General features: G+C 45.8%; 1 protein-coding gene across 3 annotated transcripts in view; it reads left to right on the forward strand.

Moving 5' to 3' along the window:
• GLIS1 (GLIS family zinc finger 1) overlaps positions 1–26,123 on the forward strand; it is a 1,570,389-nt gene that overhangs the window by 466,072 nt on the left and 1,078,194 nt on the right. For all 3 annotated transcript variants that reach the window (XM_078673453.1, XM_078673455.1, XM_078673456.1), the window contains exon 2: positions 8,424–8,574. In XM_078673453.1, coding sequence (XP_078529579.1) covers positions 8,424–8,574 — 151 coding nt within the window. The remainder of the gene's footprint in view (positions 1–8,423; positions 8,575–26,123) is intronic.

The following is a 26,123-nucleotide window of genomic DNA, read 5'->3' on the forward strand; positions in this document are numbered from 1 at the left end:
ACCAGTGCATGACTTTATTTTTGAGCATCTGGAAGGTTTCTCTTTGTCCCATTAGAAGTGGTGGAACATTGGTAAGGACAGCTACATAGGGAAAGGAATCAGGGGTAAGGTTCATTGGCGGTTTCTTTTGAGATTGCTTTTTCAAGACTGGTAGGGATGGTGTGAAAACTATCGGAGCAGGGCAAAGTGCAGATTTGCTTACTGGGGGTTGATTGCTAGTTGGTGGGACAATTGGTAGAGCAGTACCTATACCGGAACACACGTTGCCCCCTGCACCCTCCCCTAGCAACGGTTTTAAACTAGGCGGCATTATTTGTGCTGCAGTCTGGGACGTAGTTGTAATAATAGGACAGTTGTTAATAGGGCCTGATGTAACTAAGTCAAGAGGCTTGGGTGGTCTCTTCCCTACTGCACTACCCGACTTGGGTGGCACTGGGGAATTAGTTTGTATCCTTCGTCCCTTTTCCTCCGGTATACATTGGATATTATTCTTGGGCTTACTGCTCTCGACTAGCCTTGCTTGGGTTTTTATGAGTGCCTTGGTTGAAAAGAAATTATCTAATGTCGCCTGCTCAAAACGGTCTAGCCGTTCGGATAATTTACTAATTCGTTCCTCTAATGGAAGTACAATTGACCTTAGCAGCCTTTCTAGATCTAGTAATAGGTTGCTAGGAAGTTGTAATGTACCGGCCATTGCCAACCCAGTATCCGGAGAATTAACAGTGCTAGAACCCATATTATCCAATGAAATAACATCACCCTCTTGTATACTCTCCCCACTACGACTTGCTTCAATATCAGCCTTACCGGGGCAAATTTTTTTGCTCACTTTCCTAAGTTTGTGTGGGGGTTTAACAGTATTGCATTTTCTAGGTGCGATGGTCCTTTTTCTTTTTGAGCCAGAATTTATTTGAGGCACAAGTACTGGGGCACATGTTTCAGGTGGGCATAATATAGGGTCAATATGACTCACACAGGGAGATGTTGGCTCTGCTAAAATGCCCTGGTTCTCCTTAATAATAATTACATCATGACATATTTCAGCAACAACAGGCAAGTTTACAGATGACAAAGGCGTTACCAATACAGGATATACTTGTACTTGGCGTTTGTCTCCAGGATTTTTAAGAATTTCGATAGACAATCTACGCTCTGCACGCCTCTCAGCAAGCGTTATCTCTTTATCGATATCCTGAGTTGGCCGATTAAAGTATTTATCCAAGGGGCCAATAACTGTAGGTCCAGGCTCGTCGGTTTGGGTCATCGGGACAACACTGCCTGAATATACAGACATGCTTTGGTGTCACCAGCCCTTTTGAAGAGTTCAAAGTCTAGCACTTAATCGACAGAACTCTTTCTTAATGCAATATAGACCAGTAAGGTCGATGTCAGAGGGCTAGCCCAGCCCGGCCTCCCTCGGCCCCGGACGGCCACAGACGGTCCCGCCCTTGTCCCGGGCTTCTCCCGGGACGCTCCCGCGCAGCGGGTAAGCTGGGGTCTTGAAATACCAATTGGCGTTATGGGCGGTGGGCGTGGCCGGCAGGGAGAGCAGCCCAGCTGGTCTCAATAGGGCTCGCAGGGACTCCTGGTCCACAGAGTCCCTGCTTCGTGCTCGCAGCCCTGCCGGTCAGATGGAGAGTGCCCAGAGTCAGCGCCCCCTGAGCAGACGCCGCGCTGCGGGACCCGCGTAGCGGGTCCGGCGAGGTTGATGAAGAGGGTCCCTGTAGCAGGAGGGCAGGAGGGCTTGAGGCAAAAGACGGTTACAGCAGCAGTCAGGTACAAACAGCAGGCAAAAGGGTCCCGCCTGCAAGTAGGAAATCCCGCCTGTTAAACCCCGTGGGCGGTGGGCGAGGCCGGCAGGGAGAGCAGCCCAGCTGGTCTCAATAGGGCTCGCAGGGACTCCTGGTCCACGGAGTCCCTGCTTCGTGCTCGCAGCCCTGCCGGTCAGATGGAGAGTGCCCAGAGTCAGCGCCCCCTGAGCAGACGCCGCGCTGCGGGACCCGCGCAGCGGGTCCGGCGAGGTTGATGAAGAGGGTCCCTGTAGCAGGAGGGCAGGAGGGCTTGAGGCAAAAGACGGTTACAGCAGCAGTCAGGTACAAACAGCAGGCAAATTATTGCCAAGATTAGTAGATGTGGATTTAAGATTAGAAAAATCTAGATTCTTTACATACACTTTATTTGGTGACATGCTCTCAGTTGCTATACTGAATATATTTTTGTAGGTCGATATTGAAAACGCAACATTGTTACTGCTCGTGTGGAAATACTTTTTATTTAAATCAGTTCAATCTGTGATTTACACAGGTGGTCTTCAACTCCGTGCCTTGTTCTTCTTAAGGCTGACTGGATCTTTGCCAATGTTTTGGAATGGAGCATAAGTCAACAACATCTCAATAAACACTATTATTTATGTTCAGTCAACAATGAGAGTTTACATTTAGTTTGAAAATCTTTATTTGTCATTAAGAGTTTAGTATTTTGTTTTTGGTCTCGTTATTCAGATTAGAGATTAGATAAATCAATTTACAGAAGTATGAACAAAATGATGGTTACAGTCAATCAAGAAAACTACAGTGTGTTCCATAAAGGAAATATTATCTAATTCTCTATTGTACTCCAGCAGATTCTAACCTATCAGAATCCCTAAAGAGTCCTTTCAGAAAACAGAGAGATTTAAAGGAGCATTGAAATAGAATCAGATTGCAGTTGAAATTCTCTTGATGAGTAGTTCTGGAAAGACATCAGAGTCTCCTCTTCCAATTAGTATCAGCCAACTGCCTCAGTAACAACTGTTCAGTTTTGTTTGGAAAATAGTCATCAGCAGTTGCTATAAACTTTAAAGAAATTAGACACATACAAAATAGTAGGTGACAGAAATCACCGTCATCAGTAGCTCACAGCAAATGGGGCAGAAGGGTAAATAAAAAGGATGGTAGCAGCACAAATAGCCTGGACCAGCCTGGACAGCATAAAGCTCTTGGAGTGTGTTCTAATGTAAAATTTCCAATGCCTAACTAGGAACATGTGTATTGTAAACACAAAAACACATGAATCAATCCACACTGATGTTAGGTCATCTCACGCAATTGAAAAAGGGTCGCTCGATGGTCTTCTACTTCTTTCTTCATTCACTAGGTAAATGTATGTTGTCAGTAGGGTGCTATCTACAAGTTGTCAACTTAGGTGCTAACATTTATGTGCATTAGTTTCACTCTGAACTCCTACAATAACCCTGCAGTCTAAACTATTAGCTATTCAGAATTTTAGTGCGTGACTATAAACTATTTTTAAGCAGAAACATTTTAGTTGTAACTTTACTGAAATATGTCATGAGATTCACATTTTCATGTAGGCGCCATTGTTTTAATATACTGCTTCAAATTCATTATTGTTATTATGTGGCAGCTAAAATCTAACTAAATACGATGAGAGCAAGTAGCTTAGGAAGTAAAGAATTACGTTTTTAAAGTCAGCACATTCTACAAAAATGACATGTCTAATGAAGTCAAAATGTTAATTATTTATTTAATGCAGCACAACTCAGCATCTGTTGAAAGCATTTATTTATTTAAGAAGGAAAAGTTAAATGAAGGAAAAGAAAGGGTAGAGGAAATAAATGAGGCGTAGTCTGACCTGACAATGTAATTGCGATAGAAATTAGTGCTTACTACCAACAAAATCAGGCTACACGTTAATTTGATCATTTAAGAAAAGGTACGTTTTCCTACATTTTATTTCTTAAGCATTCTCATGTTAATATTTTGCATAATTTAAGGCACTTAATTTAAGCTACATTTTCCATTACAATCAACTCCATACAACACTTCTTTGTTCAGCACCTATTGCTCAAGAAGTGCTTTTTACAAGAGAAATGCTCTCTGTAAAGGTCTGTTTTTTCCCCTGAGGATGTCACCACACTGGACTAACTACATAAAGAGAAACAATATCACTCACGTCTTAAACGTGGAATATACAAATAAAAATCACTATTATTATTCACACAATATTGATCATCATATTAATAGCAACATCTTAGAGAAACACATACTTTATTTGCTAATGGCAGACTTACGCTGACATGATGCAGGTTGCTGCAATTGAAGACACATGAATATGCTGAATGTATTTTTTGGAAACCATGAGTAGACCAGAGTAAAACTGAAGTTTTGGAATGTTTTCTTTAGTTTTTGTCTTCTGTGTCAGCATAGTAGGGGTGCTTGAAAAATAGGGGTTGGAAGTGTTCTTTACTTCTTTCAGGTGCAACAGGTGTCAGGAGGACGTGGATTGAAGACAATGGTAACATCCTGGGGGTGATACATGCTGGTATTAGAGGTTTTTGTGAAATAGTTTACTTACAAAAATCTACTTACTATTAGGGTGTTAGTTTTAGATTTAGGGGGGTTCCTAAGAGAAATTATTTTGAGCAACAAATAAGAAGAAGGTGGCTTTAAAAATTAGTAAGATGTGGGTGTCTGTGATTGAACATTTAGGGATAATTGATGAGCATAAAGGTACCAAAGTAACAACAGTTTGCAAATATATTTTTTATCATTTCCAGGGAAAATGAGGAACATCTTAAAATTCCCAATTGACATGCAATGAACACGTTGAGGGGTAATGCTGAAAAATGCATCCCAAAGGAGTTATTAGTCTGCCTTCATAAAGGGAGGACGAATAATATGTTTTCGTGATTTACCAAGGTCAACACTTTTATTTCTCTCTGTACAAAATGCTTGAAACCTACCTGTACAGGAAGAGTACGCGACTACCTTGAGGCCCAAGAGCACTCGTTAAGCAATAAAGGTATAACAAGAGGTTGTTGAAATCTGCCAAATATGCCCCTGAAGTGAGCTACAGTGGAAGAGAACTGGTGATTCATCTTGCTCCATCAATTCTTGGCAAAGAGTTAAGGGTTTCCTTCACAGTATTAGGTGTAAGATGGATGCAATATAATGAGAGTATCTATGACGGCTGCTCTGTAGCCTTTAGAGTTTCAGTTCTGCAGGAGTCCAACTAGCTATCAAGATATTTGGCAGGAGCCGGTACCAGAGATGACAGTTTATCAGAAAATCTGGCATTTGTTCAGTGTAAATTGAGAGAAAACGTATTATGTTTTTTCGGTGACTACCCACCTCAAGCAATAATTACAACCCTGAGAGCCACTAAATTAACCTGAGGTAAACCCCCTTCATAGAAATGGCACAAAGCAGACAGGCCTAATGTAGGGCAATATGTAAAGTATTTATGCACTACTAAAACAGTAATAAAGTTGAAATGCAAAACAATAAAAATCCCAAGCTAAAATAGAAAATGTAGTTAACAAAATTGCACCAAAATGATAAAAATACAATAAGGGTGCCTAAATGTTACGTAGGAATAGCACCAAGAAGCACAAAGTTCCAATGGTAGTCAATGGTCAAGGTGACCAGGACCAAGGCACAATTTTAGACTGAGACGCCAACCAGGTTCGTCCTAGTCAAAGATGTTACCTTCTGACTCAGTCCTTATTGTCCCAGTCCACTACAGGAGTACAATTCTAAAGACTCCCAGGTCCTCAGGGTAGGCACTTAGAGGCTAAGATGGTGTTAGGCAAAGGCCAAGAGTAGGACCTAGTCTGCATCCAGTCAGCTGGTCAGTTGCAGAAAAAGGTTTTGTAGCTTGTTGTATCCTTGTTGCTTAAACAAGAGGTTAGCGTTACGACCATTGGAGTCCACTTCTTTGTCTTGTGTACAAAATGGCATCTCTCAGGTCCAATACAGCAGATTCAATCCTCTTCTGTACTTCCTAATGTCCAGCAGTATGCTGAAGTTAGTGCTTGGAGGTGCCGAATTTATGCCTGGCATGGATGGGAATGACTCCTCGACTCGCCCTAACAATGGGGTAAACATTACCGGTGTCAACCTTCTCCACTTTGGCCTTTTTCAAGATGGCGAGCGTCTTCAGACACCGTAAACCTAGCCTCTGTGTGCTGTCGTGTGTGTGGGGGGTAGTTTACTATGTTCATCCTAGCGTCCTTCCCTATCTAATACTAAAATCCAGTATATTGCAGCTACTATACCCACAACAAACCAAGAGACAGAGGTCTGGTAGGACAAAGCAGGGTCCTTCAGCAACCAGACAGTGGATACACAAGAAAGATTTGGAATCCTGTTCTATCCCTTTCAAGCATACTTGTCAAGCAGGTTTTGACACTAATATCAAAGCGAGGCCCACAGCCACAACAATGCATAGTCTATAAGGTTCAAAGTAGTCATCTGTGCCCATTCAGGTCAGTCTACTGTTTGCTTCTGGGGAGGGGGCATTTTACACCTTTTTCACATCTATTCAAATACTCATTACTGGCTGTGAGAAGCAGGGCGTAGCTTCAGGGTTGTGTTTGGGATGTTACACCCTATTAAAAAATGTATTCTGTAGTAAGTAGGTTGGTACAAGTGGTTTCAGTCGCATATGGTGAGATGTCTGTTGGATTTCATCTAGGATTTCACACAGACAAAAATACACACACACTCTCTGGTCTCTATGTTTTGAAGGTCTCAAAACATTTTTGTTAGTTGGAAATATATTGTTTTAAGTACTCCTAATAAACTGCCCCTCAAGCTTCTCGTGCCCTGCTTCTCATAGAATACAATGTATTTTCACAAGATACAATAGCGTGCTTGTGGAAAATCCGAAGTTCATACTCCCCCAATCCTACTGACCAGGTTTATAACATCGCTCATCCTTAAAACACTTCGGGTCCTTCCTGCAGAGGAGTTGTAGCCCACACCATGGACCTTGCAATCCAGGTGTGAGGAGGGAACCCAATGGGTGAGTGAGGGTTCTTGTGCTGAAAGGAGTTCTCCCCTGTCAGCTCTCACACATACGCATTAACATATAAGACATCCATATGGATGTAATGTTATTGGCTCTTGCCTTTTGGTTTTTCCTTTATTATTGAACATGCGTATATTATGTGAGTTTTTCATATTCTTATTTTGTTGCCATTGTGGGTGTTTTGGCAACAATACACAAAGTAATGTAAGCGTACGTAAACGAGTAATACGAGTAATAATGGAGTGGATTACTATTTTTTATATTCTTAAAGGTTTTGTCTATCAACCACAGGACTGTCTCTTCTTTGCAAGAGAGAAGTTTGTACTTGAATTGAGATTGGAACTGTACGCAGTGGCTCACAGATGTAATTTACACAATTCTAGAAAAGTTTGTAAATAAAAAAGCTAAACAAATGACACCCTCATTATCCTGCTGACGCTTACCCGCTTAACCGCGGTGGTGCAATTCTGCCACGATGCGGTCCCAGTGGGTAGGGGCCGCATCGGCCAACGGACATGCGTAACACTACGGAGGTAGTGCTCGCGACAGCCATTGGCTGACAGAAGCATGGAAGGGGTTACATACGCTGTTACACATACGCATGCATATGTCATCACGTAGGTGCGCACCAGCAGAGTGAAGTGATCTCAAGTAGCAATCGCTCTTCTGTGCTGCCTTCTTTTTTTGTAACCAATAGTACGCACCACCAGGCAAAAGCATTTTGCTTTTTGCAAAATCGAGACCTATTGCCTTGCCAGTGCTTGTTTAATGTTGATGTTCACAGACCTTTCTCTATTAAAAAAGGAATGCGTCAGCATAGAAGCTGCAAGCCCGGATAATTTCAAGTGGAATCAGGTTTTAAAAACCGACAGATAAGTGACAGATCCCTGATGACAGTCCAGAAATTGGGTTCTTTGGACTAGAAACGCATCGGCACATTGGAGGGAGTTATTCGTAACACTAGACGTTTTCAAGAATAAGCTATTACTCCTTCCCCTACTGACTTTGTCTCTTTTTTCTTCTGTATGAATATTGATTTGATCATTTATGCACAAGATCGTTTTGAATTAATTTTCGTGTATGTTTTGTATTACATGTAGATTGTTTGTAATTGTATAATCGAATTGTATATACTAAGTGTTTTGTAGATAGTAATGTATATATTCATTGTGAGTAGTTGAATGTATTTTTTCTTCTCTGACAAAAAAGTATAAAAATAAATAAATACTGAAGTCGATAGGTGTAAATAAATATACCGGGTCAAATATAAAGAAATAGTGTTTGTCCTTTTGTCCTTAAATAATTGGCTTTTTTGAAAAGTAATAAGTGGGTGTTGGCATTTTGTGTTTTTCAATTCAGCTCAAGTTATCGGCAGGGAGTCCCTCCAAAGGCACCAATTAAAGGCCTATTACGTTTCTGAAAGCGCTATATAGACACCTGTTTATACTACGAAACAATATCATTAACCATTTGAAAAAGCAGACATTTTCCTCATTTCTATTCTGTGGCCCCACGTGTTCGGTAAATATTTGATTGAATGAGTGCTGTGCTAATCCTTCAGCTCTGACGGCATTCCCGGCCTTGTGCTGGCCCTCTTCTCTTTCTTTCAGTGAGTGAAGGATACGACCTCTGTCACCTGATCCCTGACAAGAAGTCGATGGTGGGGATGGACATGACAGATATGCCAGGGCCTGTCTGCAGGCAGAGCCTCGTCATCCACGCGGGCTGCCCCTCCAGGGACCACCCATCATCCTGTGAGAGGTCAGTGCAGGGTGGCTGCTGGCTTTGTTTCATTTGCTTTTTCTCATGGTTATGACCTTTTTTGTTTGAGCAGCATCACGTGCATGTTGAGTGGTCTGCTAAGAAGTGCAGTTACCGAAGTTCAAGGTACACTTTGTGTTTGAAAGTCATTTGATGCATATTTTTGTATGGGTGCCCAAGAATTCAAAATGTAATAACAAAGGAGCCTGGTGCTTGTCCCATGTGAACTCCTCGAGGGGCCGTGGTGCACCACCCTATGACACTCTTCTGCAACAAGCCGTGAACGGGTGGAGATGAGGACATCTTCTGAGGTAAGGGAGCACCGAATGGTGGAACTCTGTGGAGCACCGAATAGTGGAACTAGCAGCCGTATAATGGCCAAGCAGCTCACTTTAGAACCACGGCCAAGAGTCCCAAAGGTTTGACGTCGGGTTAGTGTTACTTTTATAAAGCTAAACCAATGCTAATTCTTTGTGAGGATGAACAAATCAACGCAAATCGGTGTTTGCGTTGGTAAGTATATAAAATTAGAACATTAGAATGTTGAGCACTCGATTGCAGACAAGTGCACTGGGCTTCTACGGGCCGGTAGAAGCCAGCAGAACAACATTCTAATGTTGTTTTCATTCACAACTGCTGGTGTGAACAAAGGCCTCTCGGGGCCTGAGGGGATATAAAACCCCTCAGGCCTAGAGAGGCCTTTGTTTTTACCAATTAGAACATTCTACCCTCTGGGGCGGAATGTTCTAAAAGCCTTAAAGCCCTTCTAGCGGGCTCTACCAGCCATTAACGGCCAGCTCCCTTGTTAAAGGCCCTCGCCTTTGTCTAGGCCCTTTAATGCTGGAGCAGTCCTATAATGGCCGGCAGAGCCCGCTAGGTCGGGCTCTAAGACTATAGTATCGCGAAGCAGTGCAAAACGTTGCTTTGCATTACTTTCCATCAAGGGCGTGTTATATGGGTGGTAGATGGGCATTCCCATGCAACAACCCATGTTTTTTGACGCTAACCTATCTACTAACATTAGTAGACAAGGTTTAGCACCAAAAATGAATGCCGCTGAAAAGCAGGGGTTAAAAAGAGAAACGGTTTCATTTCTCCTTGCTATTCCGACTTAGCATGTATGCTGCACTGTACAGCACACATACAAAGTAGGAAAAAGTTTTAAACTTGTCTAGTAATAGTATTTTGTATAGGAATGGTAGCCTTCCTGTACAAAACCTATGGTATATTCAGGCGCGCACCCTAGCACTATGGTGCTAAGGTGTGTGCATGGTGCACAGCAGCTAAAACCCGTACCCGAACTAGGGAGAGGGGAGGATAGAGCCATATCTCTGTATATATGGCGCTCTCCTGCATGCAACTCAGCGCAGCAGTTTTGGCTGCTGCGTTGCGTTCCGTGACGTTTTCAGAATCTGGGCCCACATTTCTAGTTTCAAAATCTCTGCGTCTACCTTTAACCAAACAGTGTCTACTTGGGCAACTTGTTATTCAAGTCTGTTTACTACCTTATGTGCCATAATTGGGAGTGCATTTAGTCAGGCTAATTGCAGATCTGATGCTCTGTCTACCGATGCACAGATGAAGACTACGCTTTTTGCGACAATCTTCTATCTGGAACCTGTAGTGGAGGTGTTGTATGTATCTGGCCTTTTTGGGCTGCGTAAAACACATACTGAAGATGTCAGTCCAAGCACAGCTTTTTTTTAACTGTTCTTCTCTTCTCCAAGATCATTTGAGTTCATGCCACATAACTGGTCTAGGCGTGACCATTGAGAAGTATTGAGTGGGGGCTTGCCTTGACTAGTTGAACATCAGTCTATTGGTGCCAGTGTGCCTCCAGGTTAGAGAGAACAACATTTGCTGGATTTCCCACAGCAGGGGCCATAATGCATACGAAATCACCACCACGCCCATTCATATAATGGGTGATCAACAACCCGCCTCTTGAATCATTTGAGAGTGTTCTCTTTCCACTATCTTGGGTAAGGATGGCATCTGTTACCTGGGAGTTCCTGTTCCGTGGAGCTTCTCATCAACTTTTATAGTGTTGATCCCTGGCCCCTTTTTACATGCCTGGAATCCTGGCTAGGAGACTCTGGAATGGACCAGATGTAGCTGAAGTCCTTTCTTACAGGAAATACCGCAAATAAAGATCTTCCCAATAGAGGGCCATACAGAACCTGAGACCAGGAGTTGCAGTCTTCCCTCCAGTGTGATTCACATAGGGCAGGGTTCTCCAAAGTCAGTCAGGGAGGGCCGGATCCATGCTAGATTTTAAGCATATCCCCATTTATATATGCAGTTATCTTAACCCCTTGCACGCTCGTGATGGAACCATTCCGTCACGAGCCACGGTGGGGCTGTGCTGGTGACGGAATCGTTCCTTCATGGCCTGGCCGCCGTGCCTGCGCGGCGCTGATTTCGCACCTGCGCAGCGTGTTCTATTGAGCGGGCGGGGTCGTGACGGAACCATTCCGTCACAAGCACAGTGCCACCGCGGCTCGTGACGGAGTGGTTCCGTCACAAGCATGGTGGCGCCACGCGGCCCCTCCTACCCCCTAGCGCCGCGGCGGAATTACCGCCGCGGCCAAGGGGTTAAAAATCTGGAATGGATCCAGCCCTCCAGGACTGACTTTGGAGAACCCTGACATAGGAGAAACAAAAGCTGTGACCACATCCTAAAGAAGTTCCAGGTTGCTCTGACCGGCCTCTCAGAGAAGCTATCAGTGCGGCGTTGGTTTTCTGCTCCCATGGAGAGCAGAGAGCACAGATTTGAGAGCGGAAAGGAAGGCACAGAGGATGGTGGTAGTAAAAGGCGAGGGAGGAAAGGCCATTTATCTACTGCTCTCCTCTCACTCTTCTGACTTTGCATAGCAGTTGAAAGAAAGTTGATGAGTTGGGGGCATAAATAACATACAATTCTAATTGCGCAAAAAGTTAATAATGGGGATGCTTTTCATCTCAGGATTCTGAGTGGCATCATAGGCCGCTCGAACTTCACTCTCTTTGTCTATTTGATGTCATTCAGAACCTCCTGGTGCAAAACATCCCCCTCAGTCACTGTTATCCATGTATAATTCTTTATGCTACTGTCAGTCAGGCCGTAATAATCACCTTGGAAACCAGTGTGTTTACACATCAATTGAAGATTCTGTCCAGCCACCAGAGGGGTTAGAAGGACCCTTCACCCTCAAAACAATATTCTTAAGTACACACCAAACCAGGACTCTCCAATCTTAAAACTCCACCTCCCTTTCTTTCCCCAGTATTACAAGTTAACCTGTGTGGCCTGTCCCCTCTCAGAGGTCCTAGCAGGGAGGATTCTGTTTCCTTAGGGAAAGAAGTTAAAAGCCCTCCTATTCCATGCCTGATAAAGTGTCTAGATAGAAGGGAGCTCTTTTTCACCTGCTTGGAACCTTCCTTTCATATACCTACAGAGTCCCTGTCTGTGTAAATACAGGGTGGAACATTATGGCAATCTGGCAGTGCCTGAGGGCAGCTCTGACAGGTCATTGTATGGGCTGTTTTATGGCTCTTTGTGGGACTGTTTTATTGTATGGTGGATCCGTTTTTAATATTAATTTCACTGAAATTTCACTGAAATATTGTCCTCAGCAAGCACAAATGCATGCAGTCACCTTTATCTTGCAAAGTATCATATAGCTTGTTTTTACAATTCACAAGTTCAAAAGCAGAAAACAGTAAGAATTTACGGCGACATGACGTTTTTAGTCCAGTAAGTATCAAAATACGCTTGTTATTCCCCCAAAACACAGAGTAGATGTTATTTATTGCACCCGATAAATTTGAGACCCCAGGGATTCTGATTTTATTGGTGAGATAAATAACACCTTTACTCTAACAAATTCAGAATCGGGGCCCTAGGTATGCTGCTAAAGGTGAGGAATGGGGATCACAATTAGCCAAAGATCACAAAGGTCTAATTACAAGGGGCTGGTTGTATTGCGAGGTGCTTGTGCTCAGATCACAATTATGATACGTGCTATTTATTGCACCTGGTGTTTATCCGGTGTGATAAAGATTGCAGCATTTGTTTAATTTCGGCAGTTCACACCTGCCGGAGCTGAACAAGGAGAAAAGTTGGGTATTTTTTAGGGCATGAGGATACTGGTGCACTAAGCACTAAAATCGGCATGTTATTCCCTAGAAAACTTTGAATATCCAATAATTGTGGCATATGACAGGGCCAACCCTTAATAAGGCCCTGAATGTAGAGCTGACCGAAGAGTCTGCCAGATCCAGCCATGTCGGTTCCACTACATGTTTAGAGGTCATGCTGAGATGTGCTACTAATGAAGGAGTGTTGTTAAGACCACAAAGCAGTATTTAATTTGTGCCGGTGGTTTCACTTAAGACTGTCTGCCACTTGGCGTCGCTGGGTGTGTAATTTAGTGATGAGCCAACAACAGTTGTTTATTAATTCAAAAGACATTATAAATGACTAATACCTTGTGTTGCAGCTATTCTGGTAGCTTTGGGGCCTGGAAGAGTATGAATTGTCAAACTTGTAGGGGTGTGATTGTTAGTACTTGTGTTGGTACTGTTGTTGGCAGCACTGGTGGGCCAATGGCTAGTGTGAGCTGCGGTAGCCTCCCGATGAGCGCCCCGGTACTTTTTGTTTTACAAATTAAGCACTGCCACAAAGTAATTAACAGAGTGCGATTCAGCCGCCCCGCAGATCCCACTGCCAAGCATTGGCTTCCATAAAGGTAAAAAAAAGTCAAGTGCTCTTTAAGGAACCCTGGCACTTTGATGTGTGCGATTCAAGACATACAGTTGTATTTTAAAGTGAACATATTGATGTTAATTACACACCGTAAGAACAACAAAACCAAATTTCTATATATTTTTTTTTTTTAATAAAACTTTATTGTCAGGAATACAGGATACATAATTCCAATAACATATACATTGCACGTTCGGAGATTATTGTTTGCATAAGTAGGAACAAATGACAAGATAGATCGTAATACAACATATATCGTTTGACATCTTGAGTATGGCATGAGATTGTCAGAAGCAATTACTACATAGAAAGCGTTCAGCTCCATACCCTGATGGTAACGGTGAGGCAGAGTATTATTAGGCTTAATCACTTGACCCTAACAATTGCAACGTATAGCAAACAACAAAGGAAACTATAGAACTCAACTAAAGTCGTCACTCGACAATGAAGTATATAGTCTCACAGTCAACGGTAGGCTTCATCACCCGGTCCCTCCCCACATACCCCCATGCATAGTGCATGCACCCGTACAGTTTATTCATCGTCCTCATCGGAGTCCGAATCCTCACCCTCCGGTAAGGGTGCACACGGCTCTCCCCTATACTTATTTCACGGCAACCAAATCTTATTCCATTTACGGGGGCAGGCCCGTAACACATAAACTGCCCTTTCCTTCACCATCAGGAGGTCCATATATCTGGTCCAGCCAGCCACCGTAGGTAGGTCCGGGGCACCCCACTTTTGGGCGATATCACGCTTTGCCACGGTCACAGCTAAAGTAACCCACAGCTGGCCATACCTGTTCAAGTCAGTAGGGTCCCAGATGTTCAAAAGGCATGTACGGGGTTCAGGTAGGACCGACACTCCAATGGCCTGAGAGACTGTGCGCATGATCTGTCTCCACACTTCTTGGATTCGAGGACATTCCCACAGTGTGTGAAACAGAGTACCTTCCTCCCCGCATCCCCTGAGGCAGTAAGGGTGTGGCACCCTGTGTATTTTGTGGAGAAGTGTTCTGGTGCAGTAGGTGCGATGCAAGATCTTGAGTTGTACCAAACGAAACCTTGCCGATATGCCCACCTCTCGTGGTGATGCAAGGGCCTCGTTCCACTCCATGTCATCCATCTCCCCAAGTTCCTCAACCCACCGGTCCTTAAGTGTCCGAGTGGGCTCTGGCAGGTTATTGAGCAGTTTTTTATAAGTGAGAGAGGTCACTTTTTGCTCCATAAATTCCGTCAGCAACCTGTCCTCTAGGGGTGACGAGTCAGGGAGTGTGGTTTCAGGTGGAATTGCCTGCATTAGAGCGTGTCTGATCTGCCCATAGCGGAATGCCTCAGCGGAGCCCATGCTATATTGGTGTTGGAGTTGCGTAAATGGAAGCACCTCGCCCTTGTCCCAGAGGTCTCCAACCACTGAGATCCCGATGCGGTCCCATTGCGTGAAGCCCTTACAGGACCGCAGGTTACCCAGCGCTGCAGTGTCCCACAGTGGCGTCATCTTGGTTATCTTCCCCCTCCAGCCCAGTCTGGATTGTGCTGTGTGCCATAGTGTCGCTGTATGGAATGTCGGGCCGAGTAGGCCCCTCACACGCGACGGAGTGTACAATACTGCAAGCATGCCGTCTGTCCCCAGTTGTGCCCAGTCAGCCTTGTATGCGGGGTCCTCCCGTGGGGTGTGTATCCAATGATTAATTATTTTAAGTTGGGATGCCCAATAATATAGCTGGAGATTGGGTAACGCAATCCCTCCCTCATACCAGCTTTTCACCAGTTTTTCCTGTGCTATCCTTGCTGGGCCATTGCTCCATAGCAAGCTGGAGATCAGTGCAGCAACCTGCTTAAAGTATCGCTGGTGTACTATATATGGAGAGTTTTCCAGCACATACAGAAACCTCGGGAGTGCCATCATTTTATACAGTGCCGCTCGCCCAAGGAGGGTTAACGGTAGAGTCGCCCAGTATTTTATGTCTGCACGTAAGCGCACAAGAGGTGGTAGCAGGTTTTTAGTATAAAAGTCCGCGGCATCAGCGGTAACGAAAATTCCCAAATATTTAAAGGAGGTGGTTGTCACTGTCAGGGGGCAGTCGTCAGGTAGAAGTGGGTTCGGGCCCTTAAGTACGTACAGTATAGACTTGGACCAATTCAGGGTGTACCCTGACGCCTGGCCGTGCCTATCGCACAGCGCCAGTAGGGCCGGGACTCCCTCGGCTGGGTTGACCATGTATATTAGCATATCGTCCGCATATAAGGAGACTTTGTCTTCCCAGCCGCTCTCCCAGGCAATGCCTTGGAATAATGGTGTTGCCCTAAGCAGAATTGCCAACGGCTCCAGTACCAATGCAAAAAGAAGGGGAGACAGAGGGCACCCCTGCCTAGTTCCGCGCCCCAATGGGAATGGAGGCGAAAGACGACCATTCGCAGCCACCTGCGCGATCGGTGACGTGTAGAGCAACCGCACCCACGCAAGATATTTCGGACCGAAGCCCATGCGGGTCAAGACCGCGAATAAGTATTCCCACTCTACCATGTCGAACGCCATTTTGGCGTCCAGCGATAGAATCACAGCCGGGTCCGATAGTCGATGCGCCCGCGCCAGTACCCCATGCACTCTCCGCAGGTTCAGAGCTGTACTCCTGTGTGGCATGAAGCCCGATTGATCGGGGTGTATCAGAGTACTCAGGTGCTGAGTGAGGCGACTGGCTAGGAGCTTCGCCAAAATCTTTGCCTCAATGTTCAGCAAGGAAATGGGCCGATAAGAGGTGCATTCAGTAGGTGGTTTGCCTGGTTTCGGGATGGCCACTATCGTGGCCGTGCGCTGATCAAGTGGGAGCGAACCCTTCTCTACGCTATCAGTGTACATATCCAACAGTGGGCCGGCCAATGCCGAGGCATTCGCCTTGTACCACTCTACAGGGATCCCGTTGGGCCCCAACGCTTTGCCGGACTGTAACGCAAGAATCGCCAACTGGATCTCATCCTTCGTCAAGTCCGTGTCTAGTTCTTGTTGTGCAGATTGCGGAAGCTCCGGGACAGTGATGTGCTCAAGCGAGGCCAGCGCCTCCTGTTCCACGACGGACCGAACCGGGGTGTATATGTCTTGAAAGTGGCCTGCTAGGGTGCGAACTATGCTGTCCGGGTGTGTCTGCAGTCGGCCCTCACGATCGTACAATCTCTGTATCCCTCTGTTAGTGCCGCCCCTTTTGTCCAACCACGCCAGCATCTTCCCGGCCGTATCCCCAACGTCATAGATTCGGTGTGCGGTGTTCGCCAAATGACCTTGAACAGTCATCTGGAGGTGTGCCCGGTGCCGCTCCTGTCGTAGGTGTAATGTGTGTGCGTTGCCAGGGGTGGGGTCTGACATGTGGGCAGTGTTCGCCGCATGGAGTGCCAATTCTAATTTAGCCAGTTCAGCCCTGGAATCCCTCTTGTGGCCAGTGATCGCCGCTATGGCCGCGCCGCGCAGAACCGCCTTGTACGCCTCCCAGAGCACCGTGGGCGAGGAGACTGTTCCCGTATTTTCGCTAAAGTAGTGTTTTGTAGTCACTTGAAGTTTTTTCCTGATGCCTGGGACCAGTAAATAATTCGGGTAGATTGGATATGTCCTAGCGCGCTTCTTTTCTCTGGTAGTAAGATGGAGGGATATTGGGGAGTGGTCTGAGATGCCCCTGGGTAAAATTTCTAGCTTGTCTATGGAACCTAGTCCCATCCCCAAAAAGAAGAAGTAATCTATACGCGAAAGGCTGTTGTGTGTGGATGAGTAATGCGTGTATTGAGTTGCCGCAGGGTTTAATTGGCGCCATACATCCGTGAGGCCCAGCGCGTTTAGGAAGCCAGGAAGCGCGGTCACTCCCCTGGGGCGCGCCCTTCTGGGAAAGGTGTCCAATAAAGGGTCTGCTATAGCATTGAAGTCCCCGCCAACAATTATATCGCCCTCCGGGAGGCCAATGAGAAATTGCCCAAGCGCTGGCAGTGCTGTAGAGTGTAGTGCAGGGGGGATGTACACGGACACCACATTGAGGGTCTTCCCCTCCCATTGTCCAGAGAGTGCAGCAAAACGTCCCTGATCGTCCGCTTTGTGACCAGTAACTAGAAATGATGAATTTTTTTTTAGGAGTATCCCAGTGCCCCTGGAGCCCGTGGTGAACTCAGCATGAACCGCCATTGCATACCCGCGCCTATCAAGTGCCTTGCATGAATTCCCTACCAGGTGTGTTTCTTGAAGCAGGACTAATTCAGGCCCCTGGCGTTTGATGGTCTGCAACACCAGACCTCGCTTAATTTTATCCCCCAGACCCCTGACATTCCACGTAATCAGCTTTAGCGGTGGCACCAGTGTCACTGCAGGGGCGCCCTCAGTGTGCGCAACTCGTGTTTCCTGTGTCATGTATAGGCAATACCAGTGGTATTAATGTGCAGCAGTATAGTGTTACCTGCATGTAGTGATGCGGACCGGAGTACCGGGCATGGACGGCCTGTGGTGCGACCGTGTGTCGATCATAAGTAGTACACGTAGTGACGACTAACAACCAGAACAATAACCATAACTGCAACAGTACAGCAACCCTCCCCAACCCCCTCCCTGCTCCCCTGCACCACGGACGAAAACCCGCCCGCAACCCCAACTTGGCAGAGTGCTTAAGTCCCTCCCTGGTCATCTTACTTGCTCGTGGGGTTGGTGAGACCCCTACAGGCACCGGCCAATGCCCGCCCTACTCAGCTCCATCAGCGGTAAGTCCCCAAGGCTGCAAACCTGCATTGTCTCTGTCATCTCAATTCAATCAGCCCCGAACCGGTTGTCCAGAGTCAAACGGGTCTCTTTCAAGATCAGAATCCAGCACTGTCACATCTTCTCCATTCGGGGGGTCTCTGGAAGGTTGACTCGTCGATTTTCCACTGCGTTGACGCTGCCGTTCTCTGTGCGGCCGCTGGGGATGGCCCACCCGCCTCCAGCCATCCAGCCATTCTCTAGCAACCTCAGGCGTGTCGAAGAACCAAGTTTTCCCTTCGGCCACTACGCGCAATTTGGCGGGAAATAGCATGGAATATGGTAGTTCTCTGTCTCGAAGGGCCTTTTTTACATCCGTGAATGATTTCCTGCGCCTGGCCACATCAGCCGTGTAGTCAGGAAAGAATGCTAAGGTGGAGTTCTGTATCCGCACCGGCGGGGAGACTCTCGCAGCCTGAAGGATCGCGTCCCTGTCCCGAAAATTGAAGAGCCTGGCCAGCACAGGCCGCGGAGTGGCACCCGGCTTGGCCGTACCCCCAGGAACTCGGTGCGCCCGTTCAACAGAGAAGAAGTGCGAGAGGCCCTTAGGTTTCAGCTGACTTTTGATTAAGTCCTCGACGTACAAGTCCATCGCGGCCTTACCCTCCGTCTCCGGCAGGCCCAGGATGCGGACGTTGTTCCTCCTGGAACGCCCTTCTTGGCCGTCGAGCTTCTCCCGCAACTGCTTAGTGATGTTTTCCATGCGCTCCATCGCCACCTGTAGCTCCGAAGTATCCTCCACGAGCGATTTGGTGACCACCTCCACTTGCGACACTCTCTCCGTCATTTTTTGAAAGTCAGCTCGCAGCAGGGTAACCTCGGTGGAGATGGAACCCACCGTCGACCGGACCTCGTTGAGAGTTTTCATAATGTCCTCTAAGGTCACCTTCGGAGCGCCACTCGGCTCCAGGTTCGCGCCTGCCGAATGGCGGCCAGTATTCAGCGATTGGGCATGCTGGCCATATGCGAATTTGTCAAGCTTCGCCTGTGTCGTCGTGCTCCGAGTACCCTTGCCAGCCATGCCGTCGCGATGACGAAGGAACTACGGGCCCCTGGGCGCTGGTTAGGTCCCGGTCTATCTGCTGCGGAGTCTTCCTAAGTGGTAGGTCTTGCTGCGTGTGTGCCAGACGGGTCAGGGGATTTAAAGAAGACAAGGGTACCCCATTAGTGAAACCTGGGGTTAAGAGTACTTGTAAATATAACAATGGTTTTGGTGGCCTCAACGAGGTCCTGAGAGAATATTGTAAATTATGAAATTAATTCATAAAATTAGGTCTGGAGAAGGTCTCGGTTGAATACCATATAGGTCAATTTTATTAGAATTTAAACAAAGAATAAATAAAGGACTTGTAAAGCAATAATGAATTTCTTATCAGGTGCTCACATATGTGACAAAAAGTGCTCAAAGTGACTTAAAAAACATTTATATACATTTATATACAAAGATGTCACCACAAGGGTATTCCCACACAAATTATATACAATAAAAAAGGGGGGGGTTTTCCTTGAGTTTGTCGACGGCGTTTCGATCTAGGTTGGTTTAGATCATCATCAGGACGTGAGCTTCCCTGAAAACGTGATTTATGCAGTAAGCGCCAAAAATTGCACAGTTTAATGTTGTTATTTAGGGTCTTCGTTTTCACAACGTTATCTCTATACGTTTTTAGCGTTGCAGAGCCCGTGTGTTTCCTGGGCCAGGTGTGGTTTCCGTGGCAGGAAAACGTTTTTAGATGTGAGAATTCAATTTACTCGCATCAGTTTGTTCAGGGGCTTCGGCAGGACGGGAGTTAAACACCGCTACGTTCTGTCCCCTCCGACACCGCAGATAGCTTCTACGGTCTGGCGTTCTTTCAAGCATGAAGACGGGTCAGGGGGGCACAGTGGGGCCACTCAGGGCTGAGATGCAGCGCGGTAAGTGATCGCAGCGGCCAGGACACCGGTCTCCGAGGACCGCCGGCGTGGTCTGTGTCGGGACTGCTCCGGCAATCAGCGTGTAGTATAGCGCTACCAGCTGTTGTGTCGTTGCGCCGCTTTGGTGGGTCATAACATGGGGGGGGCCCCCCGTGCAGAGTCACTGTCCCCTAACGTAGATGCGCCAACTCACATGGAAAGCCGCCTCTGCGTCCAGTTAGTGAGGTCGAGTGCGCCTCTCCGGGCAATTGGGGTGGGTCTCGTATGGATAGCAGTGCAGGGAGACGTTGGGGGCCCCGGCTTGCAGCTCCTCACCCCGGCAGAGGAGCGGCGGGTCCAGTCACTCGGTGCCTCCAAATGGCGCCTGTCAGTGTCCAATGCAGGATCGTGCCCCCTCCGATGCGTGATGTGTCCCCAGACAGCGCTTATGCTGTGTCCGGCTGGTGACGTTCCCCTGGGCCACACCGGGGGGGGGGGCGCCGGAGGCGCGGCGTCGTCCCGTTACCCCCGCGGCAGGAAGGCAGTCGAGACCGGGCAGAGTCCCAGGGTCCGGGCCGGGGACGGGCGACTTCCGCCCGGGCTCCGTGATCACCACAGGCCGGTGCTGGCAGATAGAAGCAGGCTGAGGTAGGCCTCGGATCACCGTCTCCGGATGAAGCAGTTCCCGGCGTCAGAGAACCACCGGGGTCGGGGCAATCAGTGCCGCTCGGGTCCCCGCGCTGATTTCACTCCTTCGAGCGGGCAGAAGACGGATGGATGTGCGGATAGTTAACTCGGGCCGTTGTGCCTGCAGGAGCTCCCTCTTCAAGCTGCCGCCATGCTCGGCAGTCGGCCACGCCCCCCCAAATTTCTATATTTAAATGTTTGTTGTCTTTAGCTTATACAGGAGCCAAGAGGTAACTTGTGATTGATTTATGGTCAGAAAAACAGAACATACATCAAAATATAAAATATTAACTGTAATACAATCCTAGTGATAGACAATACATTGTTCAGAAACTAGAATACTTTCTATGAGAACGATGCGGTTTTCAGTCCATTTCCAGTAAGTGCATGAGAACGGATTCAGCATGCAATTGTGGCTCTAGAATTATGCGATTCTGAGACCGCAGCATTTTCCGCATAATGATGGGGTTTCAGTATGTGCCACATAGTCCATCACGTACTAATGAGGTTAAATGTTTGCCCAGACAGCTTTAGGATATATAACAATTACAAAATAAAGAAGTGAAACTATCAGAAAATGTGCGCCATTTGGTCCCTCCGCCGCATAATTCCTTTGGCCACGGTCTAGGTTTAGGTCTGTGGGTCTGAGGGAATGGTTTCCGCCACCAGTGCTGACGTATGGGAGGAGTAGGGTAGGTTCTGTCCTTTCCAGAATTTCTGGAGCAATAAAAAAATGAGTCACATCCTGCCAGCAATTAATGCGAGAAACAATACAAAAATACAGAATAACAGATACACAACCCATCTCAAGGTCACATGGAGGGCGCTGTTAGCGAAGATAAATAATTCCTTCATGCAGATGCATGCAGTGTACTCAAACCAGATACATAACATGCGTTTGTTTTTTAAAGCCATGTAGTCCTACAACCGTTTACTTCTGGTATTAATATACTGACAGATTTATTCACGGTACATCTCGACCGTAACATTTGGTCGGCATTAATTGTATGAAAACACAGGATTCCATTCCCTATTCTTTCCTGGCAGAATGTGTTCTGCTATCCCGGTTTCAAAGAGGTACTTTAAAGAGACAGCTGTCCATCTTGTTTAATACCACGTAAGACTTTCGCCACTTAATGTAGGGTGGAAAACTAGACTACAACCAAAGCCAGGCAATAGTGTTTTTCTGAATGGAGTGTCTTTAGAGTTGACACTCAGGGAGCCAGCAGAGTGCATGCTGCTTTTTGTTTAGTCATAGGAATGGGACTGTTTCTCATTTTACTGTGCTGACATGGATGGAAGCTTGTTCGCCATGTTTCGCCATCAACGCAACACAGTGTAACTGAATGGACTTCATCAGGAAACACTATTAATAGGGGACATATGTCCATGAGTTCATTGTTTTGGAGCTAAACGATGACCAGGTTGTGCTAGTCATTATTAGACTTGTGCAATGTTTTTTTATCCTGGGACACATCGTCAAATTTGATGACTGCCAATATCCTGGGGCTCCCTTTCTGTCATTGAGGACAATTATGGAACAAAGATAATTCGAAGGGCGCGAACAAAAGAAGGGAATGGTTCTCGGCTTAGATCTTGTTGAACCTTTTTGTACAGACCATAATGAGGGAATGACAGATACCCTTAGACAGCGGATCACAGCGCGGGTGTGCTCAGAAACATGAACTGCTTCCATTACAGTCTTAGTAAGATTCCCACTACAAGGTGGAGGATGGTATCGAACAACAACGCAACCCGAGACAGACTGTGACAAAGAAGCAGACGATGGAGTCCTCCCCTCCCTAACTTCAAATCAGCCAGGACCACATGGTGCAGCTCAGAAGTCCCATCAATATCCAATGTGCAATAATTTACACTCACTCTTACACTGCTGCATGCTTGCATACTTTAGTGATTTCCCTCGACTGAAGCATCTTTTTAATTATTGTTACTGTCTCCACCCTTGTTTCAAATGTACAGACTGTCTCTGATAAGTTTAACAGGGCTACATGCAACAGAAGAGATGATAGCCAGGCTATTGTCTTCATGCATGAACTGCTAAGCTACATGCAACAAAACACAGACCTTATCTACCAGCTATCAGCCCAGTCAGCTCCCACAGAGATGGGGTGCTACTTACCCTTGCACCGCTAGAGTTATCTTTATGGCAGTCGAAAAGCACTCCACGAGAAACACAAAACAAAACACGCAGCACTCTTATTTGGTGCACTGGAATGCCTGTCAAAGTGCTTAATTAAGCATTTGGAATGGTAAAGTATATTTTACCCGCCTCAGAAAATGACATAAGCATTCCCAATTGCAGCTTAATTCCTACAGCTTTTCGATAAGTAAAACATAGTCTGAACTCGAGTAAATATAAGAAATCACTTTCATGTGTTTTACTCTTTTATGTGATATCAAAAAAGAATAGCTCATTATAGGCGTGAGCAAGGCACCCTGTACTGGTAAAATTAAAACATTTATACACCTAGGGTACCACATTGTATGAAGTATACATAAGAGAAAACATGCACTGTGGGAGTTCTTGGAGACCATATTTTAGGCAGACAGATTCCTATTTGAACACATAAATCAACCCGATACATTCTATTTTTGAAAAATGATTTTGCATTTGATGTACTAAGAGTCCATTCACAGATAGTGCTTGCAAATTGCTTACCGTTTCTTTTGGAAATGGAATCGGATTTTGCAAACCGAATTATGTACTAATTGGTTGGTCCACAAAACTCTGAATCGACGTTGGTCACATTACAACATACCTCATTAATATTTATGACGTAGGTCACAAATTGCACATTACTTTGATGGGTGACCATCACAGGAATGGTAGACTACTAGGGTGATCACCTTTAAATAAAGTAAAGCGTTTCTTAACAGCAACCTAGTTTCTTTAATAGAAAAAAGATGGGTTTGAAAATATTTTTTTTATTTTTTGGGGTAAAGTTTGTTTGACAGTTGGCAGTGGTCCTCTGGACCACCATCTACTGCCCAGTAAACGTTTTTTAACATTCTCAACGGGGAATGGCTTACCACCCCAACTTGGAAGTGTATAATTGTTCAATATTTTGCGGATGGATTACGGTTTCAAAACATTGATACATACAATATAGATTCCCAATTAGGAAGGAATGTCCACAATGTGCCTCTTTCAAATTGTGCATCGAAATCCATTCAATGTCTAATTTTAGGAGTTGATGAAAGTTTACAGATGCCTAAAATAGGATCTGCACATATGGAAAACATATTTTGTGGTTGAAAACGCTCCTATTTTTCGAAATCGTAGGTTTGCACATAAGGCTCAATGTGCCACACGTAGACCATTGCCTTTTGTGACTCACAATTTGCAAATTTTAGTGACTTCCAATTTGCGAGTCGCAAAAGAAAATGTACTAATGTTTCTCAGGCACATGTTACGATTCCCAATGGGGCCGCAAATTACCTGCCTCATCAATATTCATGAGGCTGGTCACAATTTGCGGCCCATTGGGAATGGGCAATAACACAGGGATGGTGGCCTCTTGGGGACAGCAGAACCCCAAGTCTGTGCTTGCTTTTTAAATAAAACAACTTTTTTTTCCATGCAGCCTGTTTTCCTTGAAGGAAAACGGATGCATTGCAAAAATAAAAATGAAAAGTTTCAGTATACTTATTTAAGAGTAGGCAGGGATCCGTGGTACCACTGCCTGCTCTTAAAAACGTTTTTGCTGTCAATCACAAAGGTAAAGTAGTCCCAGGGGACCCGGCCCGTTTGTGAGTGGCTTACCATCTGCTTGAAGTAGGCGGTTAACCACAAGTGTTTTGCGACCGCATTCTGGTCGTAAAAAAATCATACTTGCCCTTCCGACGTGTTGTAGGAAGGGATACACTTGGCACGCTATTTCCTAATAGCGACTCGCAAACCCTGTTTTGTGAGTGAGTAACAGGTTATCGACTCACAAAATAGGGTTGATACATGCTGCAACCCTTTTCAGCTGTTGTAAATGGCCCGAATCTCAGTTTGCGACTGCTAAAAACAGTCTTACCTGTGAGCCAATAAGTGTTGATTAACGAGATTAATGAACAACTAACATTTGGCCAGCACATGACAAAACATTTGCATTGAAGATACAGTATCACAGATTATGAATTAGTACAATGCCTTCCAACCAATGATCTCCCAGTTGATTCCATCTGAGTGAACTGCTACATACAAGAGAGTATATTAAAGACATTCTACACTCTACGTTCAAGACAAGTGCCTCAAGCAACAGAAGGTAGATAACATTCTGTCGCTGTCCCTATGGCTGAAATGTGACATGCAGTGGCACAGAATTATTGTACTGTCTCAAATCCATAAACGTATTAACTCCCACATGACACGTACCAATTAAATATTATACATTTCACCACATGCAGAACAACAACCTCTGTATCTTACTATCCATGAGAGTTTACCGTCACATGCGACATATCAGTCATTATAATTTACCCACTATCCATACGAATGGACCGACACATGCTGCACAAGCACAACTTCATACATACTATTTGTTGGAACTGGCCCTTTTTGCAGGGTTATCCCCAAACTTTTTGCTTCTTCCTCCCTTATTTTTCCTGACCCGTGGTTGTTGACAATAGGACTCTGTGCACTTTACCACTGCTGACCAGTGCTAAAGTGCATATGCTCTCTGTGTGAATTGTTATTGTAATTGGTTATCCATGATTGGCATATTTGTATCACCAAGAAGTCCCTAGTAAAGTGCACTGAGAATGCTACTAGTGGGCCTGCAGCACTGATTGTGCCACCCACATGAGTAACCCTAAAATGGTGTCTCAGGCCTGCCACCGCAGTGCCTGTGTGCAGTCTGTGAACTGCCATGTCTTCCTGGTCAGTGTCCCCACTGACCAGGCCTAACCCTTCCCTTTCTGTGCACATTGGTCACCCCTATGGAAGGCCCAAGTTACCCCCTTGGGCAGGGTGCAGTGTATGTGAAAGGTAGAGCATGCACTAGTGCAGGTGACATGCTCTGGTAGTGAATGACAGCCATTTTCGTTTTTCACTATTATAAGGCTACCTTGCCCATAGGCTATCATGGGGAATGCTGGCTACAGTGGCTACCAGCATATCTTCCCATAGGAGCAAGGTAGGACATAAAAGTCTGGTATCCCTGAACTCAGAATTTAATAACACATATTTTAGGAAAGGTGATTTTTAAATCCTGTGTTTGAGAACAGCACTTTTAGAAAGTGGCTGTTCTCTTGTCTGACCTCTCTGTGTGCCTTGGCCTGTTTGTGAATTGCCTGTCTCGTTTGTGAATGACAGGGCTGGGGGATTCCAGGAGACAGAATGAGTCCGCCCAGTGGTGAATAGAGAGATCTGCATCTAGATGGGAAGGAGGAGTTGCACCTGGGACTTGAATAGGACTGTGCCTGCCCCCCCAAAGTGCTGGCTCCACCCCCT

This window comes from Lissotriton helveticus, chromosome 1_2, assembly GCF_964261635.1.
Source record: "Lissotriton helveticus chromosome 1_2, aLisHel1.1, whole genome shotgun sequence".
Lineage (NCBI taxonomy): Eukaryota > Metazoa > Chordata > Amphibia > Caudata > Salamandridae > Lissotriton > Lissotriton helveticus.